Source organism: Crotalus tigris, unplaced genomic scaffold (assembly GCF_016545835.1).
Source record: "Crotalus tigris isolate CLP2741 ecotype Arizona unplaced genomic scaffold, ASM1654583v1 scf7180000024416.509849, whole genome shotgun sequence".
Classification (NCBI taxonomy): domain Eukaryota; kingdom Metazoa; phylum Chordata; class Lepidosauria; order Squamata; family Viperidae; genus Crotalus; species Crotalus tigris.
The window spans coordinates 110,625-121,699 of record NW_024100582.1 but is presented as its reverse complement, the minus strand read 5'-3'; the positions used below and the strand labels follow the sequence as shown (position 1 = coordinate 121,699).

At 48.2% G+C, this 11,075-nt stretch overlaps 1 protein-coding gene across 1 annotated transcript; it reads right to left on the bottom strand.

Annotated features, from left to right (window-relative positions):
• Window positions 1-1,610: 1,610 nt before the first annotated feature.
• On the bottom strand, window positions 1,611-11,014 carry VPS11 (VPS11 core subunit of CORVET and HOPS complexes). The gene is made up of 17 exons (XM_039329758.1): window positions 10,814-11,014; window positions 10,537-10,685; window positions 10,022-10,157; window positions 9,412-9,575; window positions 9,053-9,300; window positions 8,265-8,466; window positions 7,827-7,978; window positions 7,087-7,273; window positions 6,406-6,549; window positions 6,051-6,239; window positions 5,432-5,593; window positions 5,205-5,344; window positions 4,866-5,068; window positions 3,656-3,827; window positions 3,106-3,328; window positions 2,808-3,010; window positions 1,611-1,766 (listed from the first exon to the last, which is right to left on the bottom strand). The coding sequence occupies exons 1-16, from the start codon at window positions 10,947-10,949 to the stop codon at window positions 2,846-2,848; spliced, it is 2,772 nt and encodes a 923-aa protein (XP_039185692.1). The 5' UTR covers window positions 10,950-11,014; the 3' UTR covers window positions 1,611-1,766; window positions 2,808-2,845.
• Between the last annotated feature and the right edge of the window lie 61 nt (window positions 11,015-11,075).

Genomic DNA, 11,075 nt, shown 5'->3' with positions numbered 1-11,075 from the left:
GGCCCAGTGGGTGCCTTACCTCCCTTGGGCTGGGCCAGCTGGTGGCCCAGCCGGTGGTCGCCCTGCGCCGTCGCTGCCCCTTGCCAGCTATGCCTCAGCCGGCACAGGGGGCGGCACCACGCATGTGCGGCGCTCCCGGGCAGGGAAAGTCCTCGACTTACAACCGGTTGGGTAGTCCTCAACTTATGACCGGTTGGGTAGTCCTTGACTTACGACCGGTTGGGGTCGCGGCATTAAAAAGGTTGAGAACCACTGATCTAAAATCTCGTGCCCCTTTTAGCTTCTCTAACCCCAGGCAAGGAAATCTGGTTTACTGATGGAGCTTCACAGTGGGAGGATGAGACCAAAATACCTCCTGTGTTGCTGTTTCTACCAGAGATATAAAGTTTGGAACTCTAGCCAAATTTTTACAGCACACAAGAGGCAGAACTAGATTGCTCAACAGACACATGTAGGGGAAACTAAGTTGGGGGAACAGGAACAGATTATTTTGAACTTGCACAACACGGCCCACGAAGGAGCAAAGAAAATCTTGCTAAGGCACATCTAGTTGTAATGGGGCCCAGTCAGTGGCAAAGGGGTCAGCACGTTGTTAATTGTCTGGGATACCAAGTTCAAAATGGGAGCTACTCCTAAGTTGCAACTTCCATTCTATGGGCAAAGACATATTGGTACATGGGACACAATTTTCCTGGAATACATTGAGGGCTTTTCTGAATGGGTGGAAGCCTTCTCCATATGCAATAAAATTGGAGACCACTCTGCAAGGTTGTTGCACCCACAGGTCTTTTGTCACTGCAGCATGCCATTCCAGATTTCACCACACAGAGGCACATCTTTTGTTACTCAACTTTCTGAAGCCTTTGCCCCACAACCGGGAATAAGGAAATTCTTGTCTCCAACACCCACATGCACGGGCAGACTTTGCCAACCCCTCTAGGAGCCATTAGAAGCTCCATCACCAGCTGGATATAGTCCCTATGAAATCCTGTTTGGTTTTCCACACACTCTAGTGTTCACTGTGAAACCTGGGGAGGATGCATTGATTAGAAGCCCAGAATCTTTTACAAATCTCTTAAGCCAGGAGTTCCCAACTAGGGGTGCGAGATGATATTCCAGTGGGTGCGAAAAAATGGGTTTTCAATTTATAGTGTATGTGCATAATTCGTTGCCATTATTTTGAACTTTTGTAAGGGGTGTGAGAATATATCAGAAGCGTTCTAGAGCTGCAGGGTATTAAAAAAAGGTTGGGAACCAGTGTCTTAAGCTATTCCAAGTGACATTAAAGCAAAGGTGGCACCAGTCCCTCTTTTGTCCTTTTTCTCTCTTGGCTTAATCTACAGGTGTACCTGGACACAAACTGAGGCTTCCCCACTTTGTTTCTCAAGATCCAAGCCAGGAAGACCTACATTCTCTTCAAAATACTCCTCCTGGACAATGCCCAGAAGCCCTGCAGCAGTTATAACAAGAGCGTTTGTAGAATTGGCTCAGGGGGTCTGGGACAACTCGCGTGGCTAACTCACCATGGGGCAAAAGTTAAACTAATGTCAAAGAAATGGTGGAATAGAACAATTAAACAAAGAATGCAAAAGGAGGGACAAAATAAAATGTGAATGGCAAACATTAAAATAATGTTTAATTATTTAAATTAAATTGTTAAATTGTCCTGTGGTGAGTTGGCTGCAGAGAGTTGTCCCATTCCGCTCCCAAGATCTGAAGAGATTGGCCTGCTCCTGGCTCGCATCTTGGTTACCTGGTTCGGGATCCTGGGGAAGGAAAATGGTTCAATTTTTTTCTATGTGCCTTTGTATTAATCTCCTCAATCTTTCAACGTGTTAAATTTGTTTTCTTAAAATATTGTACTTCCATGCCAACTAGACAGCAAACCTCCTGGCAAGAATACATACAAAAACCTGTAATGCTCTGAGTGGGGATGGGTGAGCCCCATTCTGTGGCATCTCCAATTTATCTCGATGCCAGGGAAGAAATGGGTAAGCCAGTATAACTGAAAGGTGTAACAAGCACATAAGCAAGGTGAACAAAAGCCAGGAAAAGGTCCATCAGGGAAAGTAGTTAAGAAGGAAAAAATGTCACTTGAATCTGACAAAAGTTGGGTCTGAGCACATGGGAAACCCCTCCCTGAGCCCCACCAACAAAGCAAGGACTTTGGGGTCCTGAAGCCTGCCTGTGTGTGTGTGTGTAAACCAAAGAGATACACTTTGTAATCAATAATGTTTGGTGTTATTTTAAATTAACTGGATCTCCATGAATTCTAAAGAACCGATTCTGCCTCATTGTTTGGTTGAAAGTATGTGAGTGAATGACTAGAAGCTGAACATGAGAGCACATATGCAATCAGAAAGACCTCCAGGCTGGTGGGACACCTCGCCCAAGCCAGGGACCCTTGCCCAGCCCCCCCCCCCCCCCCCCGCAAAAGAAGGCCTGGAGGCAGGTGGCAGCAGTGCCCTTTAGTCAGTCATGCAGTCACACCATAAACCCTCAAGGAGGGAGGGCGGCCTTTCCCTGCCCCCCCCCCCGCTGTTCTTCCCTCCTCCAAGGCAGCAGTCGCAGCTGCCACAATGGCCCTGGCAGGCCTGGCCAGAGGCTTTGCTCAGGCTTGCTTGAGAATCAGCGGCCAGACAGGGCCCAGAACCAAAGCCCCAGTCGGGCTGTTTCCACCAGAGAAGTTGCACCACCACCCCTCAGCCCATCCTGGGGAGGAGGGAGAGCCAAGGACAGCCAGCAGGCTTCCTATCCCTGAGTCCCATTTCTTCCCCTCCCCGCCTGGGTCTGTCTCTGCCACTTCCCAGCTCCACAAAGTAAACCCATCTGGACGAAGGGACTTCTAGGTGCTCCTCTTTGTCTTGACAAGCAGGTCCCGCTGCAAGTTGGCATCCAGCACTGCAGCTGACTTGCTTGGAGGAAGGTCTGTGAGGAGGGTCAGTTTGTTGAAAACACCACGGCCAAAATAATCAGCAACCACAGAGAAGCTGTCGTTAGAATATTTCAGCTGCCAGAGGCCAAAAAAAAAAAAAAAAGGATGTTTGGCAGGGACGAGAATATTTGAGCCTGTTTACAAACACCAGAGCCCACCCAGGAACCCACCTGGTGTTGGAACTGATCGTGCAGGTCTCGCTTCTGCTCTTGGGCACGGATCATGTCCATGACTTTCCGGTTTTCAGGAAGGCATGTGGGGCACTCTGACCCACTCTCCGAGTAGCTCTCAAAGCAGTGCTGATGGAAGGAATGGCCGCACAGAAAATGCACGGAGGGCAGCTCCAGAGCGCTGGTGCAGATGCTGCACTTTGTCTTCTGGAATATTTTTGGACTAGAGGAAAAAAGTCAACAAACTTGGGGCACCCCCTTGGCACTAGTCACCCAATGCTGCTACAGTCCCAGTTTTCCTTTGATTTGACCTCTAAGCCTTGGATGAAGACACTGCCTGCACTCCCATCCAATGGAAGGAAGGCAAAAGCAGCAGCCTTCCAAGGAACCAGTGGAATTTCTACTCAACTTTTTTGCAAGAGATTTCGCCCCCTTTTCCAATTGATTAAGCACTTCCATTTCCACACTGCATCACCCTGCAGAACAGGGCAATGGGTGGAATCCAGGAAGGAATCTCTGGGTCAGATTGAGCAGCAGGTTCTATAGCTACCTTGTTTTCAGTTCTTCAATATCCTGGCGGATCCGCTTGGTTTCCTCCCGGTATTTCTGGATTTTTTGTTCATCCTGCTCTATCTGGCAACTTTGTCTCTGCAGTTTGCTGATGAGATAATCCTTAATGACTGACAGGGTGGCCGTGGAATTGTGAGCCAAAGTTTGCACAACTAGAAAAGAGACACCGATCAGGGCAAAAAAGAATAGGGGTGCAGCTGCCATCCTCTATCAGCTGTATTGCTTCTTCCATAATAATACTGATCTGAGTCAAAAAGTACAGCAGGGTGCTCACAGGAGCCCTAATGGCACAGTGGCTAAAATGCAGCATTGCAGGCGAACTCTGCCCACAGCTTGGAGTTCAATCCTGATTGGCTCCAGTTTGACCCCGCCTTCCATCCTTCTGAGGTCAGTAAAATGAGGACCCAGATTTTGGGGGGCAATGTGTAAATAATGCTTACATTATTATACCCAGAGAGTGCTGTGAAATGCTAGGGGGCAATTTATAAGTCTAAGTACTATTGCTATCATGTGTTTTGCTGCCAGACTATGTCTCAGCCATTTCAGCAATCCATCCAAAAATAAACTTAGCTGTTCCTGTGTTGTTAAAATCACTTTTGAAGTAATAACAATAATATAAACCCCCAAAATGTAAGAGCTGGATCAGATGCCTTTCCAGCTTATTATTTTCTCAAGTTTCCATCTGTGTGCGCTAAAGAGAAGGGCTCCCACCTTTTGGAAGAGACAAGTATTGCTTATCAAATGGATTAAACTACTGAAATACCCCTTTTTTCTATTTTAAAGTCCAACAAAATATTTTCCCACTCCCATTCACAGGCTGGCAGTGAGGCACAGGCTTTCAGCTTCTCTTCCTCGATTGCACAGCCGATATGGAGAAGAGTGTGAGCAGAGGCTGCTGTACAAGGACACAGTTGCCCAGTTGTGAGAGTCCTCCAAGATCAAGACAAGTCAAAACTTGGTAACTTTGTCATAGAACTAATTGCTCAGATATTTTCCACCCACATGTAAATGGCGATGGCCACTTTAAAATCAGAAAATAGCTCCCCATCACCAACTTCTACAAAATCACTGCTCCCAGGGTGGGCAAGGCTAAGCAACATCTTCTCTGGCTCTGTTGCCAGAGGAGAAGATGCCGGCGCTCAGCTAACTGCAGTCGGCACCCTCAGCCCAAAGGCAGAGTCTGGCCTCACCCAGCAAAGGAGGCATGAGATTCTTGGTTTCAATGCGTGCAAGCACAGCCGCAATGTACTCCTTGCAGTCCTCCTCCTTGTGGGCAAAGTAGCCAAGTGCTTGTTCCCAAAGACAGGCCTCTTGTTCCCCGTACAGCTCGCAAACCTCCACCACCTTCCGGTACTGCCCATTCTGCATGTGGTAATGCATGATCTGCTGGAAACTGGAGAGAAGAGAGACACGCAGAGGGCAGACAAGAGTTGGTGAAGAGCCTGAGGACCACCAACTAGGCCAGTTTAAAACCAGCCAGCCTTCTTTCCCCTTTCCAAGTAACAAAGGACTCGCTCATCTGCACTCACAGTTTGTGCTGCTCGTAGAGGTAAAGGATCCCATCCTTGAAATTATGCATCTGGCACAAGACCAAGGCCTTATCAAAGACCTCCTGGAACTTTCCACTCTTCAGCAAGAGAATGGTTTCATTGTGCAGCTTCTCTTTGATCTGGGAAGACCCAAGAGGACATTCTTGGATGTCAGATACTTCAGGGCCCCCATGACCACATACACTTAGCAATCTCCCAGGACGTACCTGTGGATCTTGTTCATGGGCCCAGTTCTGGAGACGGAGCTCCAGCAGGGTGTCATATACACCCTGCTTAGAATCTGGCTGAACCTCAGACATGTGTTCTAAGAAAGCCTTCAGCTCCCGGGGGTTGTTAGCAAAGATGGGAATGAATTCATCAGGATTTGCCTGCATCATGAAACAGTTAGGCGAGAGAGCAGAAGGGAGAGAAAGTCAGATAGCAAAATGTTCCTAAACCCTCAAGCAGAGCCATCTGCCTCCCAGAACACCCACATTTCCCTACAAGACACATCCACTGGGTGCAGTGGGAACCACAGGAAACATTGCAGTGAAACTAGAGGCAGAATAGAACTGCTCTAATGGGCAACAGCACAAATAAGACTCTTGAGATTTTCACAGGAAGCCCGAGATTTGTGTGCCCTGCCTGCCCCTTCCCACTTTGTCAACACCCTTACCTTTTCCCGGGCTATACGCAAATTATTACCACCAATTTGGTTTCATGTTATTTTAAAGACTTTCATGATATTGGGCTCAAGACACTTCAGCCCCATCCCTTGGGCAACTGGTACTGTGCCCCAAATCCCCCTTCAGCCTGCCACTTCTCCCTCCAAGCCTCAGCCCATACCCTCTGCTCCGTCAGCAGGCCAGAACCCTCGTGGTCTTTCATTGGCCGATAGTCTGTGCAGAGGATCTTCAGCAGTTCAGTGGTTTCATTGGGGATGTGATGCATGAGGATCTTGCCATAGCGCTTCATGTTACTCTCAGCCTGCTCAAAGGGCAGCTTGCCAATATAACGCAGGGCCTCCTGGAAGTTCTGCAAGACCGAGGAATCAGGCACTGAAAAAGGTTTTATCTATGGCTTGACATATATGCTGGTGGTGATGCTTCTCCAGGTTGAGCCAATTTCAGAACAGGCTTACATTCCCCCTCTTTCCTCGGCTGCCGAACGAGAAGTCCAGAAATAACCAGGCAGGCCTCACCTTGATATCTTCTAGCTGGATCTTCAGGTACCACTCGTGGTGCTTGTGCTTCTCAGCCAGGTACACAGCATGGGAATAACAGCCTGCCTGGCGAAGTACCTTTATAGCTGTCTCCACGTCAAAGTGCACCTCGCTCTCACTGGTCTACAGAAGGGACAAAGAGAATGGAGTCAACCCAGACTGAGTCAGCTAAACCTCAAATGAAGCCTTCCAGACTCCCTCATGCCCAAATGCCCTGCAGAAGAGGAGGAAGGCCTTCGCTGCTCACCCTCTTCAAAGTTAAGAGAAAAGAGAACTCTACTTAAGTCATCCCATCAGCTGAAGGGAGAATATAACTACTGTTTGTTCCCTTGCAAAGGGAAGTTTTGTAAGGTTTCCTCACTCCAGGACTGAAGTGACATCCTTACCAGAGGGAGGATGCATTTCATGTCACAAGATTTTCTGCATCTGCACAGGAAAACTCTAGCACGTCTGGCAACTCAGGCAGAGAAGACAGATTAAAATTTTCAGAAGACTATATGTAAAGAACATCAACATAACCATTCTTTGTGATAAGCATAAACTACCCTGCCAGAAGAGACACCTGTAAAAGCCAAGGACTTCCATCCGTGGAAGGGATTCACAGAGAAGAGCCATTTGGTATCTAGAAGAAAAAGCATTGAAGTGCCTTTGCCTCATCACCTTGATGAATTCCTCCAGCTTGGAGATGTCTTTCAGCTTGGTATAGCAGTTCAGCAGCAGGGTGGTGTGGTCAGCATTGGCCAATGATTGCAAGTGGAGCATCTGCAAGTAAGCAGTCAGGTTGTGTATCCGCTGAGCGTCCAGGAACTTGCGGATGACATAAGAAGGCTCCAGTTTCCCAATAGTGCTAGGAAAAGAGCATAAGTCCCAGTTGCTGGGATTAAAAGATGTAGGTCACAAACAAGTGAGCAGCTCCAGCCCTTGGCGCCACTAGAGTGGAAGCAAGTAAAGACCAGTTTGGGGAGGAGAGAGCGGAAATAAAGCAGGCATTAATAATAGGTGGTTTCATCAGTCTGAATCCTCTCTCAAGAGCACCCTACTAAAGATACTCCCATCCTGAGTTGATGCGCGCCAAACTCTGTTTACGTCCTAGGCAGTCCTTCCATTTATTTGATGAGAAAAAATACTCTCACCAGCCAGGATCTATCCAACCTTCATTTTGATCTATCTCAGGACTGGTGCTCACTGGAAACATCGATTTGCAGTCCCCATTTGGACAGATTTGCCATCTTATGAACCTCCCTCTTAACAGGACAGCAAGAGGAAGAGAAGCATGCAAGAAGATGCAAATTAGTTGGATACTAACCCCGCTTTATGCTCCCAGAGAAGTCTCGCCATCGACGCCAAGCCCCATGAGAGAGGGAGGCCAAATCTGCACCTAATTCTTTAATATTACCCACCGGAGGTATTGCTGAATAGCACCATCATGGTTGCCCTTGTTGTACAGGTGATCTCCGTATTGGCGAAAGATCTCAGACAACCCATCGCTGTCCAAGTGGTGACTCTTAGCCAGGTTGATGGCCATTTCAAAGAGGTTCTTCTTGAAGAGCATCTGTTAAAAGGAAGATGTGGTTCAGGAAAGGTTCCAGGCAGAGGTTCTAGTCAAAGCTGCTCTCTCCAGCCATTTGCAAGAAGCAGTGAGGATATTTAGACTGTCAAGTCCATCTCCCTCCTCAGAGCCTTGTACAGATGTTGGTGTGGAAAGAACTCTGCAGTGGGCAAGCCTTAAAGCAAGTTCCCCGAGGATCAGATCAGGGCACGCGCTGTAGCTACTTGCCCAAGAGCCCCTCTCTCACTGCCCCAGCAAGCTCCAGAAAAAGCAAAGAAGAATCCCTTGCCTCCAGTTTGGTCTGCGTATCCTTCTCCTGCAGCACATGGAGTTTCCCATCCCTCGTCAACACATAGAGGCATCCCCACTCTGCCAGGACATCCACCACATCATCAAACACAGAGCTGTAGGCAATAAACTTATTGCCCAGGTCATAAATATTCAGGATTTGCTTGTCAGAGTTTTGTGGATCTCCCCCAGGAAACTCGGATCTGGAGCAGAGAGAAGGAAGAGCAAAAGCCAAGCTTCCACCTTACATTTAAGCCTTTCAAACAGAAACAGCCTCAACTACAGAGACTGTGAGCTCATTTTTGTGTCCTCAGTGAAGGAAGAGCTGCAGCCTTGGCCATCGACCACTAGCCTGCACCCTTCCAAAGAGTGATGCCCACAAGGGGCTGCACTCTTTGAAAAAGGGAGTGATGCGCTCAGCAGAGACAGTGGGCTGCTCTACACTTCTTTTTAAGCATAGATACAACCATCAAATAATTCCACAAACTATGACACCTTAAATCTTACTGAAAACTATGAGTATTTCCAAAATCAGTCATGTGCTTTTAGGCACATAGTGGCAATTATATTCTCCATCATTTATTTACAATCCCAGAAAATGGAGAGTTCTGACACAGTCTGGAAAGCAAAGCTGAAATTGTTCTGCTACATATGAAGAAATGAAGGACAAGAATGCTTATTGGAATTACAAATTAGTACCACAATTAGGAATGTTCAGAAACGCACCTGTATTTAGAGGGGTTTCGTCTAAATGCCCAAAGCCCCATCCCAGCAATAAAACAAACTTACTTGGGAGATGCTTTCCAGTCCTTGGACACGATGATCAAATAGCCTCGATACCAATGGACAATCAGCTTCTGACCCTCAAAGGCAAAGCAAGGCCCACGTTCATCTGGCTGGTACAGATATACACATTCATCTCCTGCCACTATAAACTGGAGGTCCTGGGAGGGATCACTGAGGGTGGAGCAGCGCAGTCCACAGCCACGCATGTCCAGTTCCAGCAATGGACAGTCCTTCACTGAGAGTGTGTAACACTGCAAAGCCAAGGAAAAGGAAAAGGGCAGCAGTGAGGACAGAAATCCAATCAGGCAAAGAATGGGTCAAACCAAAAGTTCTGCCACATCTATTGGTCACCAACAGCATACCTGGATTTTCTCAGTGGTAGCCACAAACAGATGAGTTGTTTTGCTTGATTGTCGAAACACAAGCCCAGTAACTGGGTGGCCTCCTTCCTGTAGGACTTGAGTTTTACTATGCCGGTCCCTTGTAATGTCCCCCTTGATAAGCACTACACTCCCATCCACAAAGCCTATGAGAAAGGAGAAAACAAGCACAAGATCCAGAGATCAAAAACGTTCCCTTCTTCTTCTAAGCCAGTGTTTCTCAACCTTGACAATTTTAAGGCATGTGGACTTCAACTCCCAGAATTCCACATTGCTGGCTGTGAAACACTGTTCTAAGCTGACGGAGCCTTCAGGTGACCTTCTGTACTATGTAGAGCTTTAAACTCAACACCAGTGCCCTGAATTAGACCCAGAAACAAGCTGGTAACCAAGTAGCCTACCCTGCTGCATTTCGCACCAGCTGACATTTACGGATATCCTTCAGGTGCCCATGTACCACTTTAATTGTAACCTACTACAGATTTTAACAAAACCATATAAAAATACTTTTGCAGACTGCCTCTCCAAGCATTTCTCTTCCCAGTTCACTTTCCAATTCATGTTTGGAATACACGATAGCAACCCTAGTTACCAATAGCCATGAAGTTGAGATTTTCATGGACGGTGAGGCAGGATACCAGTGTGAGTTTGTTGCCTTGTATTGCAGGGAAAATCCTGGTGCACTGAGGTGTCCCACCATCGCGTTTCTCTAAATTCCAGACTTTGACCTACAAACAACCACAAAGAGACTGTTGGATTGGTAAGTTTTGTACTAGGTTGCTTAGCTTGTATATTTTGCAATCACAATACCTCCTTTTAACTGTAGCCTTCTTGCTTTATATTGACTAGTTTTATTACTCTCTCTAGGGATAGGATAATAGACCTGGCTTCTGTGGAAGTTAGAGCCTAGAGGATTTTAGAGGTGGAACGGGTTCATATCAAATCAATTGCAAGAAGATGCAGAAGTCCATAGAGAAGCGACTTCAAAAGGAAATCTCTTGACTAGCAGAGCGATCACAAATTAAATAAAGACAAGGAGCACCTGCAAAAAAACAGGTTTCCAATTCAGGGCAGCCAAACCAGGGTAGCTCTGAGTGCGGAGCTCACCAGGGGATTGATCCCTTCCTCCTCCTCGCCCACCGACACCAGGATGCTGTGCTGCTTCAGCTGGAAGAGGTGCGTCACCCGCAGTTTGTAGGCCTGGAAGCTGCTCAGGTCCAGGGAGCGCGGCAGGAACCATATCTGCCCTTCCCAATGTGCGCTGCGGTTAAGGGGCCTCCACAGAAGGGCGCCCGACGCCGCTCGCCTCCCCTTTCGGCCGCCGCGCCCGCGCCCGGCCTCCACCCCCTGCAGCGCCCTGCGCTACACAGCCATGGAAGGATATCCCCGAAAACGAGGCTGCCCCGGCCCGAGTCGCAGACCACGATGCCCGGAGGGAGCAGCACCAGGTTCCCGCCGGAGTCCGTCAACGGCTCCCGGTCGAAAAAAGCAAAGCGCCGCCACTGCAGATAGGCAGCCATTTGGCGGAGGGGGGCAGAGGGCGGGGCTCTCCGGCGGGTGGATGACGGACAGCCACTTCCGCAGGCCTGACACCCCGCCGCGGGGACTCTTGGGGGCTGAAGTTCGCCGAGGCCACGCCCCATGAT

Coding starts and splice junctions, on each gene's coding strand:
- VPS11 (XM_039329758.1), bottom strand. CDS start 10,949: ATGGCTGCCTATCTGCAGTGGCGGCGCTTTGCTTTTTTCGACCGGGAG. Junction 10,686..10,813: donor GGGCAGCCTCGTTTTCGGGG/ATATCCTTCCAT, acceptor ACCGCAGCGCAC/ATTGGGAAGGGCAGATATGG. Junction 9,576..10,021: donor TCTCAACTTCATGGCTATTG/GTAACTAGGGTT, acceptor CCTTTCTCATAG/GCTTTGTGGATGGGAGTGTA.